Source organism: Ovis aries, chromosome 2 (genome assembly GCF_016772045.2).
Source record: "Ovis aries strain OAR_USU_Benz2616 breed Rambouillet chromosome 2, ARS-UI_Ramb_v3.0, whole genome shotgun sequence".
NCBI lineage: Eukaryota > Metazoa > Chordata > Mammalia > Artiodactyla > Bovidae > Ovis > Ovis aries.
The window spans coordinates 155,111,232-155,128,795 of NC_056055.1; the positions used below are offsets into that span (position 1 = coordinate 155,111,232).

The following is a 17,564-nucleotide window of genomic DNA, read 5'->3' on the forward strand; positions in this document are numbered from 1 at the left end:
CCCCCTTAATATATGCTAGAAGTTTGTTTTTTAGCACAAACCCCATAAAAATCCTAGTTTCCTAGTAAAAACTAAGGAACAACAAAGGTTTTTTTTATTTTAAAACTTGCAGCATTTCTCCTTTATTTGTACTTTTATCTGTATTTTTCCTTATTGAAGCAGTTAGAGGCTCAGGGTCCAGAACTGTCCACGTGTATTATTGGAGTAGATACCATCAATCCCCACCCAATCTTAAAGGTTGGTGATGGATGGTAACAGTTGAAGAGAAAAACTTGGTGGTCAGACAGAGAAGATGAATAACGTATTAGGAAGAGAAAAGAATCCAAAGGAACACACTTGTGAAAGATAGGAAGGATTCAAGGTGTCTGTCTTTAACAATGTTCCAGAAGAAAAATATTTGATGTCTAAGGAGCTTGATAATTTAGTATAAATTTTAGAGCCTAATATTAAACCTACATAACTAGCTTCAAATCACATTAGAATTCATTGTTTTCCTGATATTCCACTTAAGAAACTACAACATCTTACAAATTAAATTGTCATTCAAAAAGTGTTTAAAAAGAAGACCTTGTTAAAATATCAACAATACCAACAACTCTGTAGTTTGCTTTTTAAAATGTTACTCCTGCAGAGCAGTATAGGCTTGCATAGAACACTACATTTGTGAAATTCATTCACCTCTGTTGTATTATTTATCTTGTAAGAATAAAATTTACTTATCTTTAAATAAGTCACCAACCATTTAATGATGTGGGAAATGTAGCAGAGATAACCAGTTAATATTGCCAAGCAAAGAGAACTGAAAGAAACGCAGCTGTTTCCATTCCAGCTTCTTTATGCAGAGGAAAATATTTCTTTTTTATTAGCTCCATCTGATGGTTGATCTGATTTTTACACACTGCCTGGCTATAAATTCCCAACAGTAATTTTATTGTTTTCTGTCCCTCTCTTCTATTGTAAAAATGAGCTATATTGTAAAGATACTCCTTAGCTGAGAATGTACATAATTAATTCATTGAATTCTGCAAATATTTACTAATATAAAGAATATTCATGCTAATCTTGTAGCTTTTTTCTTTTTCCTTTGAGAAGCATAAAAATCACAGATTACAGTAGTATAAAAGTTAACATTTGAAAATACTACTGATATTGTCCTGTATGCACATCTTCATAGAGGACACGTAAACAAACCTGTTAGAGGGGCATGGCCCATCCGTTACCTAATTTATGTTGAGCGTGTTTGTGGTGATGACAAATTTTAAGCACATAAAAATGGCTATTTTCCTCATTCATATTTTATACTAATGGCATAGTTCTATAAAAACCTATTTGTGTGATATACCATCCTAATATTTTCAGCTGTGAGCATGAGTGCTTTAAAGTGCAGTTCTTTCAATGCAGAGAAAGTTAGCTTGAAGGATCAATATTTGAAATACATGACTGAGTCTAGCATTAAATAAGAAGTTAAGAAAATACTATACCTCAGCATCATACTCCCATAATTGATTTCCTCTCATATGGTGGCATTTTAACATGATCACAGGTCCATTGAGTCTAGAAACATCTAAGCACAAGTCATCGGTTCGGATTTCTTTGTCAGCAGTATAAGAAAATACCTGCAAATATAAAAGGCAGCTAATAAAATAATTTCTTTTAAAAAATGTTGCAGTATAGCAGATTTATCTGTGGAAGCTTTCATATCATGTAAACTTGTGTTTTCAAATGATCTCTGTTATGTGATCTTGAGAAAGCTAGTCCATCTCTCTCTGTTCTTTTCCTCAAATACAAAATAGGTACCATGTCATGTGCTTTTTAAGGTTTTTATGAACTCTCAGTTTAAGAAACTAAACTATTATTGTTATTTTTGTAATTCTAACTTGTTTTATGTTTTTCCTCTTATTTTTGTAAAATTGAATAGTTGGTTTACAATGTTGTGTTAGTTTTAGGTGTACAGCACAGTGGGGTGTGTGTGTGTGTGTATTCTTTCCCATTATAGGTTATGACATATTGAGTATTATTCCCTGGGTTATACAGTAGGTCTGTCTTGATTATCTCTTTTGTATATAGTGTATATGTTAACCCAGACTCCTAATCTATCCCTACCCACCCCATCTCTTTTGTCTTTGTTAACTACAAGTTTGTTTTCTGCGTCTGTGAGTCTGTTTTTCTTTTGGTCATTTGTATCATGTCTTAGATTCCACGTATAAGTGATATATGTTAATTTTTTGTCTGGCTTCCTCTGTGGCTCAGCTGGTAAGAATCTGCCTGCAACGCAGGAGATCTGGATTTGATTCCTGGGTTGGGAAGATCCCCTGGAGGAAGGAAAGGCTACCCATTCCAGTATTCTGGACTGGAGAATTCCATGGACTGTGTATAGACCATGGGGTCACAAAAAATCAGACACGACTGAGCGACTTTCATTTTTGTCTGACTTACTTCACTTAGTATGATGATCTCTGGGTCCATCCATGTTGCTGCAAATGACATTATTTCACTCTTTTTTATGACCGAGTCACATTCCTCTGTATATATTCATATATTGCATCCTCTTTATCCATTCCTCTGTCAGTGGACATTTAGGCGGCTTCCAAGTCTTGGCTGTTGTAATAGTGTTGCAGTGAACATTGGGGCACATGTATCTTTTCCAGTAGAGTTTTCATCTTTTCTGGATATGTGTCCAGGAGTGGGACTACTGGATCATGTGATAGCTCTACTTTTAGGTTTTAAAGGAGCTTCCATACTGTTCTCCATTGCGGTAGTATCCGTTTACATTCCCATCAACAGTGTATGAGGGTTCCTTTATCTCCACCCTCTCTCCAGCATTTACTTTTCAAAAACTTTTCAAGTTTTTGATGATGGCCATTCTGACTAGTGTAAGGTGATAGACCTCACTGTAGTTTGGATTTGCATTCGTCTCATGATTATGTTGAGCATCTTTTCATATGCCCTTCGGCCATCTGAATGTCTTCTTTGAAGAAATATCTATTTAGATCTTCTACCCATTTTTTGATTGGACTGTTTCTTTTTTTGATATTGAGCTATAAGAACTGTTTACATATTTTAGAAATTAATCTCTTGTTGGTCTCATCGTATGCAAATATTTTCTCCCATTCTTAGGTTGTCTTTTTGTTTTATGATTTCCTTTGATGTGCAAAAGTTTTTAAGTTTAACTAGGTCCCATTTGTTTATGGATTCGAAAAGGTATTGCTGTGATTTATGTGCTCTGCCTACGTTTTCCTCTAGAGTTTTATAGTACCCAGTTTTACATTTCGGTGTTTAATCCATTTTGAGTTTAATTTTGTGTGTGGTGTTAGACAGTGTTAACTATACCTTATTATTTGTTTGCATTTGTTTTCCTGGACTGTGTTTGCCTTATAAAGCTTATAAAACAGGCTCAATAAAGTAAAGTTTGTAAACTACATGGAGCTCCATAAAGGGCAGTCCTTTTTCCCATTACCATATGACCAATTCCCAAAGTCTAGAGACAATGATGTTTTTTCATCAATTTCCTTTCCATAACTCAAGTACATCACATATATGTATGTGTTTAGTCACCAAGTCATGTCTAACTCTATGTGACCCCATGGACTTCACAATACATACACTTCCCTGTATATCACATACATTTTATTAAGTATTGTCAGTGGATTTCTGAAGGTTGTAGAATTGACTCTAGAGATTTCTGTAAAGGCAGGGTCTATGTTTATGTTTCTCATGGGGTTTTGGCTGGGCTTGACTATAATTCTTCTCAAAATATCTAAGAAATGTCAAGGCAGATGGTAGACTCATTGTTAGCTAATTGAAAATGATATTATAATAGTTTATATTATTTTTTTCCTAGTGTGAACTATTATAACATTGATTATTAAAGTTTCACAAGGGTTATTAAGTACATAATTATAAAAGTTTTCTTCTGTTATGATAAGCATGCTTCAGTATTCTGTGGGTATTTATTTATTTATTTATTTGCAAAGAGGGAGTATGAGGAGGAAGTTCATTTCAAGGTCTTTTCATTTCCCAAAGCAATGTGATGAAATCTAAGGAAGTCAGCTCTACAGATCACTTATAAACTGAGTCCTAGTCTGTAAGTTGACTAAGTTAGTCTTGAAATGGTTACCTCTACAGAACTGCTACTCAAGGCTTCTAGGAAAGTCACAAGTACTGATAAGAGGAAGATGTAAAGTCAGTGATGGAACCCAAGTACCCTCTTAAATAAACCAACATCTTAAAAGGAGAATTTTCACAAAGATTATACATTCTGTTTAACAATATAAAGACTTGGGACATATATACAGTTCATTTACTTGAACAATATAAATTATATTGTAGATTTTATGTATTAAATTCAGAAAAAATTCGTCTTTGAAGTGTCATGTATATGTGTATACTTTTTAATGTTTATCCTTTTCATGGGAAAATAAGCAGCTAAAAGAACAAATGAAACACACATGGGAGAAGTATTTGTATCTTTCCCAAATATGATTAGTATTTTTACTATAGTTACAAACATATTTAATTAAATAAATGAGTCTGGTAGTAGACATTTCTAGAGGGTAATTTTTAGAGAAATATCCTTTGCCCACTACAGGGTTATTTCAATGCAAAGGATAATTTTCCACTTTGAAGCTGCTTTATTTTAGTTGTATACAGATGGTAATGTAAATGGAAACACCAAAGCATCCATATTCACCATGAATTTTGCATAATGAGCATAATCACAGCCTGAGGAGCAATTCTCCTCAGGTCTCTCATGATAGTTTGGAAATTTTATTGAAAGTTCTAGAGAGAAATCTGAAAAATACTCTTTGTTCCTTGATTCTAGTTTTGATTCATTTTGGTCAATTAATAGATATGCAATTTACATTACAATTAAGAAATATATCTGTAGAATACTATCTGACCGTGTATGATAAATTATCTTTCTTTGGATTTGCAATTGAAAAAAAATAATTAACTGATGCATGTACAAGCCACTGCAATTGCTGGCAAACACTGCAAGTTAGAAACAGCCAGTAATGATTCTCCCTTACAGGTTTCAGAAAGAATATGCCCCTTCTGACACCTTGATTTCAGATTCCAAACCTCGAACACTGTGAATCAATGAATTTTTGTTGTTTAAGCCATCTAGTTTGTGATGGTTTGCTATAGCAGTTTGAGGAAACTGATATACTTCCTAATTCCTAATGCTAGTGGAAGTCTTTAAAAGTAATGTGATTAGTTTTCCAAAATTTCATTGCAAATTTTGGATAGGAAAGTTAGACTTTCGATTTCAAATCTATTGTATCCTGATTTCTAGGTTTATAATTGTAATATCCAGTTATACTTTCAAAAAGCATGAGAGCATTTTTATAATCATTTTTTCTACTTAAATATTATCTTTGTAAAGTAGTTCTTTACTGTGACTAGATGATTTTCTTGCTTTTATGTATACTTTATTGAGGTTAGATTGATTTATGTCTTTGAATTGATGCACTCAAATGAGTTCAGAAATAACTCCCAACATATACAAGATGATATAGCAAAGTCCATCCTTAGTTCCTTTTAATCTTAATATTTTTCCAGAAAAGGTAAACTTTTTCATTATATCACACATGCAGTTTGCATGCAGTTTGTTCTGGATTGTTCTTTTTGGAAAGTATGATCAAAGGCATTTTATGATTCTTCAAATATCTAAAATTATAACAACATTTAAACAGTTTTTTAAGGATTGTATAAGAATTGCCTAAAATAGTCTGCAGTAAATTAGTTTTAGTTCACACAATGGAAAGAATGTTTATATATATATTTAAAATTATATCTTGCCTAAAACTCTAGTGTTGTATAGCTACTTCTTTCAAACAACTCATTTCTTTATCCCTTTGAAAGACTGTAAATAGCATAAGCAGCCTTTCACAAAACGTTGTGGAGCAGTCCAAGTTGCAAGCCAAGGACACTGTGTTCTGTGTTACTGGAATCTGGACCACTTCTTCAGCAAGAGGTTTGGGGGCTAAGCGCCCTCTGCTGGCTCTATCTTGGCATAGGGTTTCTTTCCCTTAATCCTTAAAGAAACATTTGGCCAAAAAATACGTGTTTATCAAAAGGCTCACATGGGTATTTGATTGAGATTTATTAAATATACTGGCTGCGATTTTCCTAGATTTAGTTTTGAATTTATAAAATACTTTCCCAGATGAGTTCCTCAGGACAACATTTACTGTAAAAGTTCAAAGTTTAAAGAGACTCTGTCACACTATGCTAACTACTTCACTTTCTATGTGAAGAAACTGAGGTCCAATAAGGAGCTTCCCTGGTAGCTCAGCTGGTAAAGAATCCGTCTGCAATGCAGGAGATCATGGCTCGATTCCTGGGTCGGGAGGATCACCTGGAGAAGGCATAAGCTACCCACTCCAGTATTCTTGGACTTCCCCGGTGGCTCAGTCAGTAAAGAATCTGCCTGCAGTGCAGGAGACCTAAGTTTGATCCCTGGGTTGGGAAGATCCCCTGGAGGAGGGCATGGCAACTGACTCCAGTATTCTTGCCTGGAGAATCCCCATGGACAGAGGAGCCTGGCGGGCTGCAGTCCATGGGGTCACAAAGAGTTGAACACAACTGAGTGACTGAACACACACACACACACACACACACACACACACACACACACACACACACACACACACACACGAAGTCAATAAAGTTACAGGGTTTGCACAATTTGCCAAAGCTTCTTAGTGACAGAGGTCTCTCTCGACCCCAGGCTTATTGCTGCCATTCTTTTACTTGACTATACTGCTTTACATACCAATTTTAGCGCTTTTGAGGAATCTGTTAACAGCCATCCAGAAGGGCAAATTATAAGAAAGTAAACATAGTTTCCCCCCTTCTCTCATTCTGTAAAAACGTAGCCCAGGAAATAACAAAAGAAAATTGTTTAGCAATAAAAATTCGACATTTAACAATGTGTGTGTGTTTAAGATTTTTTTGATGTCATCCATTTTAAAGTCTTTATTGAATTTGCCACATTATTGGTTCTATTTTATGGTTTTGTTTTGTTTTTGGCTGTGAGGCATGTGGGATCTTAGCTTGCCAACCAGGATCGAATCACATGCCGTGCAGTGTAAGGCAAAACGCTGGACTACCTGGGACGTCCCTAGTAGTGTGGTTTATTTTTTAACATGTTCTCTCTTACTGCATGTCACATCTTCCTGATACTAGCATGGAGAATGCATAGGTGGAATTGAATTTATCAATGGAGATGCCAAGCAAAGAGGCTTTTGCTTTCAGATGAAAGATTTTTTTCTGTCTTAATTTCAGGTTCTATTTATAGCCTGCTAGCTCAGTGATTTTGCAGAGGAGGTTAAGGAGATGTAGGCAGCTTCTAGCTGTGTACTCTTATATTACATGCCTACATGATATCTATGGTCATTTACAGTTTTAATGCTCTAAAAGACTATTGTTAAAAACAAGAGGTGGGTGTGTCTCTCCTCAGTTCTGAAGGCTTAACTCTTTCCTCTTTGACTTCAATATAACTGTATATAACAATTTGGTAGTTGCTTATTTGTGCTCAGCAAGTCACCTCATTCTTCCATTCCTGACCTGGTATATGCTGATTGTATTATTAGACTATCCATTCCACTTTTCCGGGAAAAGACTGCCCCCTTAAAATCTTAGTACATTCTTCACTTTCTTAATATAGCAGGACAGCATAACACCGTGGTCTTTAGAAAATGACAAAGACCTGAGTTTGACCTTCCTCCATATTCTTCAAGAAAATTAGACATACCAAAGGAATATTTTGTGCAAAGATGGATACAATAAAGGAGAGACGGTATGAACTGAACAGAAGCAAGTGATATTAAGAAGAGGTGGCAAGAATAGACAGAAGAACTATACAAAAAATATCGTAATGACCCAGATAACCACAGTGGTGTGGTCACTCACCTAGAGCTAGACATCCAGGAATGCAACATCAAGTGGACCTTAGAAAGCATTACTATTGACAAAGCTAGTGGATGTGAGGGAATTCCAGTTGAGCTATTTCAAACCCTAAAAGCTATTAAAGTGCTGCACTCAGTGTACCAGCAAATTTGGAAAACTCAGCAGTGGCTACAGGACTAGAAAAGATCAGTTTTCATTCCAGTGCAAAGAAGGGTAATGCCAAAGAATGTTCAAACTACTGCACAGTTGTACTCATATCACATGCCAGAAAAATAATGCTCAAAATCCTTCAAGCTACACATCAACAGTATGTGAACCGAAAACTTTCAGATTTATAAGATGGATTTAGATAAGGCAGAGGAACCAGAAATCAAATTGCCAACATCCATTGGATCATAGAAAAAGCAAGAGAATTACAGAAAAATACCTACATCTGTTTCACTAACTACTCTATCGACTTTGAGTGGATCACAACAAACTGTGGAAAATTCTTAAAGAGATAGGAATACCAGACGACCTTAGCTGCCTCCTGAGAAACCTGTATGCTCGTCAAGAAGCAACAGTTAGAACCAGACATGGAACAACAGAATGGTTCCAAACTGAGAAAGGAGTACATCAAGGCTGTATATCGTCAACCGGCTTATTTAACTTACATGCGGTGTACATCATGCAAAATGCTGGGCTGGATGAATCACAAGCTGGATTCAAGATTGCCAGGAGAAATATCAATAAGCTCAGATATGCAGATGACACCACCCTTATGGCAGAAAGTGAAGAGGAACTTTTCATATCAAGTCAAAGAGTCTCTTGATGAAGGTGAAAAAGGAGAGTGATAAATCTGGCTCAAAACGCAACATTCAAAAAACTAAGATCATGGCATCTGGTTCCATCACTTTATGGCAAATAGATGAGGAATAAATGGAAACAGTGACAGACTTTATTTTCTTGGGCTCCAAAATCACTGTGGATGGTGACTGCAGCCATGAAATTAAAAGATGCTTGTTCCTTGGGAGAAAAGCTGTGACAAACCTAGACAGCATATTAAAAAGCAGAAACATTGTTGCTTTGCTGACAAAAGCTATGGTCTTTCTAGTAGTCATGGATGTGAGAGTTGGACCATAAAGAAAGCTAAGCACTAAAGAATTGATGCTTTTGAACTGTGGTGTTGGAGAAGACTCTTGAGAGTCCCTTGGACTACAAGATCAAATCAGTCAGCCCTAAAGAAATCAAGCCTGAATATTCATTGGAAGGACTGATGCTGAAGCTGAAGCTCCAACACTTTGGCCACCTGATGTGAAGAACTGACTCAACAGCAAAGACCCTGATGCTGGGAAAGATTGAAAGCAAGAGGAGAAGGGGACGACAGAGTACAAGATAGTTGGATGGCATCATCAACTAAATGGACATGATTTTGAGCAAACTCCAGGATATGGTGAACAACAGGGAAGCTTCGTGTTCTGCAGACCATGGAGTAGCAAAGAATTGGCCAGAACTGAGCAGCTGAACAACAACAACAAAGAATTACTGTGAAACTTTGACAAAATCTTAGCTTCCTTATCTGGAAAAAGGGATAAAAAAGGGATATTTCTTGGGCTTTTTCAGAGGTTGAGTGAAGTTATTCATCTAAACTCTAAATACAGTACTAAACCCAGGTGATATCTCAGTATTAGTTATTATCTGTGCAAAATCCAGGCATATTATTTACATTTGATTACATCTGTCTCATCTTTATTTTTTAAACCTTGCTTTCCGAATAGTAATACTAGAGATATATTTTGAATACCTGCGGAAATCTAGAGAAGAGTATGTGTCCAGTAATTACTTGCTGAATAAATGAAAGCAGTTTGTCTTTAGAGTTCTCTAGTCCACTCTGTGGAACACAGAGCAAGAGATTAAGATAATATAATAAGCAGAATGCACTAATACAATAAGAAAATGTGACTGATGTTTCTGTTTGCTTTCTGCTTCATTGTTTCCTGGTGTTAAATTTTATGTATGTTTAGTACTTTACTCTGCCTTGAAGGGTTTTTTTTTTTTTTTTTTTGCGGGGGGGGGGCGCTTTTTTTTTTTAATTTTTATTTTTACTTTATTTTACTTTACAATACTATATTGGTTTTGCTATTCATTGACATGAATCCAGCACGGGTGTATATGCGTTAAAGGACATCTACAATCAGGATTCTATTCTCAAATATTATCCAAATATTTACTCATATTCTATTATTGTAATATTGAATATAAATTGCAAATTTAAGCCTAAGAGGAATCCTTCCAAAATATACAATAGATAATACTTCAGTGCAGATACTGTTTTCTATATGACTATGATAGATTCTTATCCCATGGTATACATGCCCTGTATAACAACCTTTTCTTAAATGTCAGTGAGACGTGATTATGATAGGAAAGTTACTTCATAATAACATAAGACTTTGTCTTTGCAGTCTGACAAAGATGAGATCTCAGACCTCTAACTTCAAGGAACTGAAATCTTCCAGTTATCAGGAATCTTAGAAGAGGAACTGGAGCCTTCAGTAAGATCACTGCTCCGGCCAACACCTTTAGTTCAGTCTTATGAAACTCTCAGCAGAGAACCCAGCCATGCTGCACCTGAATTTCTGTCCTGTGGCACTGTGAGGTAATACTTTTGTGTTGTTGTAATCCACTTAATTTGTAGTAAGTTGTTATGCAACAATAGAATATGAAGAGAGTGACCACCAAGGTAAAGGGAAAAACTAAATCACTATCACCATGAGGAACACTTTTCTCCTGTGCTATGTCTGTATTATTTATCCATTCAGTAAGTCATCCATCCACTTATTCAACTAATACTTTTGAGAATGTTAAAGGTTTCAGGCTTTATCTGAATCATACAGGCCCTTCATGAAACTTTGAATTTGATGTACAGACATACAAGTGAGAGCCAAGATTTCTTTAAGTTTCCTCCACTCTTCCTACCTACTTGAACTCTGTTCTTGGTGTTCTCATTGTATTTTCTGTAACAAATTAGCTGTCTCTTGATGATATTCTTTCCTGTGTTCTCCCTCATTGAATTATTCGTTAACTTTTTTTTTTTTCCTGAAGAATTAGCTTTCACATATATAAATTGCAAAGTAAGTAAAGTGATTTCTTGGATGGGATATTATTCAGTTATGGGCAGTTTAATACATACTTTGCCTTTATGAGGGCTTTCCTGATAGCTCAGATGGTAAAAGAATCCACCCGCAGTGCAAGAGACCCCAGTTTGATTCCTGGGTTGGGAAGATCCGCTGGAGAAGGGATAGGCTACCCACTCCAGTATTCTTGGGCTTCCCTTGTGGCTCAGGTGGTAAAGAATCTGCCTGCAATGTGGGAGACTTGGGTTCGATCCCTAGATTGGAAAGATCCCCTGGAGAAGAGAAAGGCTACCTATTCCAGTACTCTGGCCTAGAGAATTCCATGGACTGTTTAGTCCGTGGGGTCGCAAAGAGTCGGATACAACTGAGCGACTTTCACTTCACTTTGCCTTTATGACTGTATCACTAGTTGGAATGGTGGAGCATCAAGATAGCTAGTCTTTGAGGTTCTTACTCATTTATGCCTATGAATGTAAATAAACATAGCAGCAATAATATGTCATTCACATCACACACACATACACATAAACATATGTATATAGAGATTATATATTCATTTTAGTATTTGTTTTATTAGCCCCAAATTAATGATAAGGGATTTTGTGATATCATCTATGAATACATTTTTACTGATATTTAATATAATTTCAAGGCCTTTTCACATACATTGTGTTATTTAGATACTTCCTGTAACTCAGGTATGTGGCACAGAATTAGAGAAAAATTATTAAGTATATTAAAATGTCTCAAAAGGCAAATTATAATGTCCTTAAGATAGCACAAAGATAGTTTTATTGGGTATCTGCTATAACTGCTGCTTACCCGCACAGGTAGAACTACCTTTAGTTTAAATTAGACATAATTAAAAAAAACATTCACCTCCATATTATTACCAGATCATTTGCACTGAATCAAATAATACTGAATTTTTCTAGGTGGTTTTAAGCTTAAAGAAATCCTACTTATGACAGTTCATCATTGCTACCAACTAAGATCAGTTTGGCTAAATTAAGACGTAGTTTGGCTTCCTCCAGAAGCTGATGTTGAACAAGGATTCAAGTGCAAGTAATTTACTACATAGATGTTCCCAAGAAATATCGGTTGGAATGCAGGGAAGGCACAGCAGCCAATAAAGGGTACACTACAAATTATTTACACTATAGGTAGCTGGAACTTAATTCTGGGAAATTCTGGCAACCAGATAAAACAAGCCTCAGATTCAGTTCTCTGGAAGAGTGAAGAAGCTGAGATAATTATACCACCTGCCCTCTGTTTTTGCCTGAGGTATACTTCCAGGGAGAAGAGTTGATTAATTCCCCAGGTGTGACAAGGTGGGCAGAGCAGCCTCTGGCAGAGAAAACTATCAGGCAGGGGGACAGATACTGGCCTTTTGAATGTCAGCCTAGAAGCAGATAGAAGGAGAGAAAGCAGACATTTCAGGATAACCTGCCATGTATGTGGCAAGATAGCAGTCATATTAAATATTAGTATATTATGTATGATATGGGCTTCTACCTGGCGCAATGGTAAAGAATCTGCCTTTCAGTGCAGAAGACACAGATTCGATCCCTGGTCAGGAAGATCCTGTGGAGTAGGAAATGGCAACCTACTCCAGTATTCTTGCCTGGAAAACTCCATGAACAGAGGAGCCTGGTGGGCTACAGTCCATGGGATAGCAAAGAGTCTGACATGACTGAGCGACTAAGCATAAAGACACATAAATATGATATGGCACATATTATAAATTATATGTTTCTTTAATACATTTTCAGGGTTAGTATTATAATTTCACTTTTTCAAATAAGGAATATGAGGTTTGCAAAGGTTAGGTAAATTCCAAGTCATTCATTTTGCAAGTGGGAGAATGTGTCTTTGAACTGTGGTCTATCAGACCTCATATATCCTATGTTCTTTCTACATAGTTAACATTTTGCTTCTGGGATATTTTAAAAATTAAACTCCAATCCACAGGGTTTTCCTTAAAGTTCCCATATGATCCCATGCTCGCTTTTCCAGCACCCAGGCCAGGATACCACATTACATGTCATCATATCTCCTTAGCCAGCTCTGACGGCTGCTGAGACTTTAACCTATTTGATGACTGACAGTTATGAGGAGCACTAGTTAGGTATTTTGTGGAGTGCACCTCAGTTTGGGTTTGTCTATTGTTCACCTCATGATTAGATCGGGGTTATAGGTTTTTTGGGGAAGATCACAAAAGTGAAATGCCATTCTCCTCAGATCTTATCAAGGGTTCTTGGTATTAACATGACTCACAGCATAGAACCTTGATTACTAACCCAAGGTAGCATTTGGCATGTTTCTCCACTGGAAAGTTAGTACCAACCCCTTCCATATTCTACTCTTTAAAAGCAAATCATTAAGCACAATGCACACACAACTGGGGAGGAGAGATAAATCCCATATTCTGGAGCAGGGATTGTCTCCATAAACTATTTGGAACTCTTTATAGGAGATCGTAGAGATCAATATTAACATGTCTCTAAAAACCTCAGTCTCAAACCAGGGCCATGTCTTTAAATTAGATTTATATGTAATGCATTAAAATTCTCATAGTAAAAAACATATCCAGCTTATGGGTTCCTTGTTTCACTCACTGAATGAACAGAAGACCTCTGTAGTGGCAAATTGTAATGTGATCATCTCCACCACTTAGAAATGGTACTTGGTCTCATCAGCATGTAAGATGTGAATTGAACATTGGTCCTTGGGACCTCCAGATACCACTTTGATCCTTCTTTGGTGTTACAACAGCCAGGTAATGCACCTCTGAATTGGCAGGCTGCTGTGTTTTTGGAGGAGGCAGAGGGAAGTGTCTCTCAAACAGTTTCTGCATATCTCAGCCAGATAAACACATTTTACTTCTTTTAAACAGTAATTTTTAAAAACACCTCAAAATCTATTTAGAAAGTTAACAACTAGAGAGAGAGAGTAGAAATATATCTGGTAGGTTTTCATTAGAAGACTGGGATTCTTTACTAGAAATTGGAATAGACTCTAGGTTGTTTCCATGGTAACCTACCAAAGCCTTTTTTCCTTTAATGAAAAGGTATCATTTCTCTGCATACCACATGGAGCTTCCCGCTCAGTATTGGATCAAGTCCTTTTACAACAGAATAAAATAAATGAACTGACAAAAAGTTCTACAGTGTGGCCCTGCTTGTGGTGAAATTATTCTTGGTACTAAATAACAAGAAAAAAAGCCCTTTTCATTTTGGCCACATTCACCATGCCATCTTTAATAACAAAAGTGGATGTGCAAGTATTTCATGAGGTTGTATTAGAAATAGGCTGCAAGCTGTCCTTTGGCAACCTTTGCAGTCTGAAAGATGATTGCTCTTTTTGTCCCCTCCAGTCAAAATTTCCTTGCTTGACATTTACATTCTCTTATGAGCTTAGCTCTACTACTTATAAAGCTTAATTTTCCACTCTGCCTTGTCCAGGCCTTCGACTCCATTAAGGCCAGTATCCTTGCTGTCCTTGCACACACTCCATTTTCTGTGCTCCCTGACAGCTTTGTGAAGCCTTTTAGACTCACCCCTGTCCTTATCAGATCTTTTTTTTCTCTGAATGCCTTCTGTATAACAGTACAAATCTTCTTTGTTTCAAGAATTATTTTTTTGTATTCCCGTTGGTATTGAGGGTTGAGATTCTGTGCCTATTTACTTATTTATGTTTAATCTCACTGAAAAGTGGAAGTAGATTTAAACAGGATTTTACATACATATATATACACACATATATTAATATATAGAGAGAGATAAGAGACAACAGTCCACCTACATAAAAATATAATTAAAAAATACAGATATCACATTTTTTTCTACAATAGTTTAAAGTCCAGCTTCTGCTTTGAAAGTACAGGTGGCACTGCCAAACAGAGAACAATTATTACCTAGTTATATATTGAACAGCTATTGTTATGAAGCCTTGATGTAGTCACATTATTTTCCATTGATTCTTGAACATTTTCTTGTAAATCAGATTAAACAAAGAAACCAAATACAGTATAACTACATAGTATTTTAATTGGTGTAATTGTTACCTCTTTTAACAGTTTATTTTTCTCTCTTTCATTAGACTTGCATTCCTCAGATTTTACTACTATGAAAAAGCACAAATTTCAGATGCTTTTAACAATGAAAGTTAATTTATTGCTCAAGTTCCATCCTGCATGCATGCATGCTAAATTGCTTCAGTCATGTCTGACACTGTGCGACCCTATGGACTGTAGCCTGCCAGTCTCCTCTGTCCATGGAATTCTCCAGGCAAGAATATTGGAGTGGGTTGCCATGTTCTCCTCCTGGGGATATTCTCAACCCAAGGATCGAACCCAAGTCTCAAATCTCCTGCATTGGCAGGCAGGTTCTTTACCGCTAGCACCACCGGGGAGTCCTCATGAAGAGCTTAAATAATACTAATAACTAAACCAACTTGTACTGATGATATATACTTCAATTTAGTGTAGGATGCAGTTAATCCTAGAAAAATAAAGAAAAAAATTATCTCATGCAAAGGTATACTTCCATAGATGTAAAACCAATAGTTTCTAAAGATGAGATTAGATTGTTAACTAGGAGAAATACCTAATAAAAATTAGAAATATTTGTTCTTCATAATTTATACAGAAAAGTGATGACAATTCCATGATATCTCAGATGTAACTGCTTTTTATTTGAAACAAAGTATACATATTGGGACCATTATATTATTGAGGCCAATAATTAGTGCCATTAAAATGTGGAAGATATTTTGTTGCTATCTTGTCACTATTGTTATATCTACATTTCTAACAGCAAGGCAAAATATATATGGGATATATAGTTAGTCATGAACAAATGAAATATTAAAATATTTTCTTTTCAGCCCTTTAAGTTCATAAGCTTGCATTTGATTAGCCTGTTTGAGTTGTATGCAATAAAATATTATATATGATGGCTTCTTTAAATAATTCATGAGTATTAAACAAAAAATGCCTTTAAATATTGGTGAGCATTAAGCAAAGAATGCCTTAAAAATCTTGGTGCTATTATACTTGATAATATATTACTGGATATTTTATTTGACTTGCACATTTATCAAATTTTTTCCCCTTTCCTGAATTTTCTCTTCCTTGCATTGATTAGTTAGATATTTGAACATAAACTTCTCATCCAGTTTTATGTTATCTAAGCTTACTTGTGTTATCTTTTCTTTCCCCAAAAAACAAGTTTTCATATTTGAAAGAAAAAAAAAAAAAAACCCTGGGAATACCCTTACCTATTACTTTGTTCCAATACTGTAAGATTTTATTAACTAGGATATAATTGGCAAATCAGTAAGATAAAGAATATCTTAGGTATAAGAAACCAAATAATCTTGAGTATAGGTTCTTCTGGTGAATATGAAACTTGCCAACACTGTTAATTAAATTATTATTTACCTTACTTAGAAACTAATAAAGTGGCCTTTTGTACTAGAGTAAGCCAAGATAAAAGTATTTTATCTATTACAGATTGCTTCAAATGGTAATTTAAAATAATTACTTTTCAGTAAGGTTTAGGCATGTACACTCTTTGAGGGAGAAGAGGTGATTATTCAAAGAACCTTAATATTCTTCATATAAAGTAGATTCGTGCATTTAATCTATTACATTTTTTAATAAATAAACTAAAATTTTGGCAGGAAAATGACTTGAACAAGGAAGCTCAGGTTAATGATTAAGACAAGGGTGTTAGGTCAAGAATTAGGCATAAGACAGGATAAAAAACATTTGAAGACAAAATAGAGAAAGGGATGAGGTTCAGAAGATTGGAGAAAAGTACAGAGGAGAACGGTTCTGCTGGAACTAAATTGTTTAATGGAGACAGGCCTAGCAGAAAGTTAGCAGAAAATCTGTAGTCCATCTCTAAGTAACAGGAGCTTCAGAAGAAATGCATAGTGCACTGAGGGAGCAGACTGATACTGCTGGTAGCAAAATACTGTTCTTTCAGTAGGTGTTTCAACTAACAGTATACCCTTGTCAGTAAGAAAAGCTCTATTGGTGGCATGCAGTAAGAGAAGTATATATGCATGTGTATGTGTGTATTTTTTTGGTATGTGTGCATTTTTTAAGACTATAGTAGTATTAAATTTTGTACTTTATGAAAATGTGTGATAGTTCACTTTTTAAAGGACACTTTTCAAAATATTCTGTAAATGTCATTAATAAAATAGATACAAATTTATGTGAATTCTCCCAAAGATCTTAAGGCACTTTAATATTTAAATTTTATAGAAATTTAATTTTAAGCACCTTAAAGCATGAGCTGATATTGATCCACTTTAACTGATTAATAGATTATTTCTTTGTCCTTCTGTGTGCTCAGACATACTTTGACACCCATTGTCATTTCCTTATATGCCTTCCTAAAGACCGTTGTCTCCTCCAAGTTTAGTCCACTGTCTCTCCAGAATCAGGGTAGACGGTTTTATCGTCTCAACACCAGAAATAATTGAACCTTTTGGATGCTGATTTGTTTCTATATTATTGAC

General features: G+C 35.5%; 1 protein-coding gene across 7 annotated transcripts in view; it reads right to left on the minus strand.

The window, feature by feature from the left end:
* GALNT13 (polypeptide N-acetylgalactosaminyltransferase 13) overlaps positions 1-17,564 on the minus strand; it is a 652,766-nt gene that overhangs the window by 13,645 nt on the left and 621,557 nt on the right. For 6 of the 7 annotated variants that reach the window (XM_042243853.2, XM_042243852.2, XM_042243851.2 and 3 more), the window contains one exon: positions 1,482-1,616. In XM_042243853.2, coding sequence (XP_042099787.1) covers positions 1,482-1,616 — 135 coding nt within the window. Of the gene's footprint in view, positions 1-1,481; positions 1,617-11,586; positions 15,533-17,564 lie in introns of those variants that run through there. The other variant, XM_060411150.1, reaches the window with a different exon arrangement.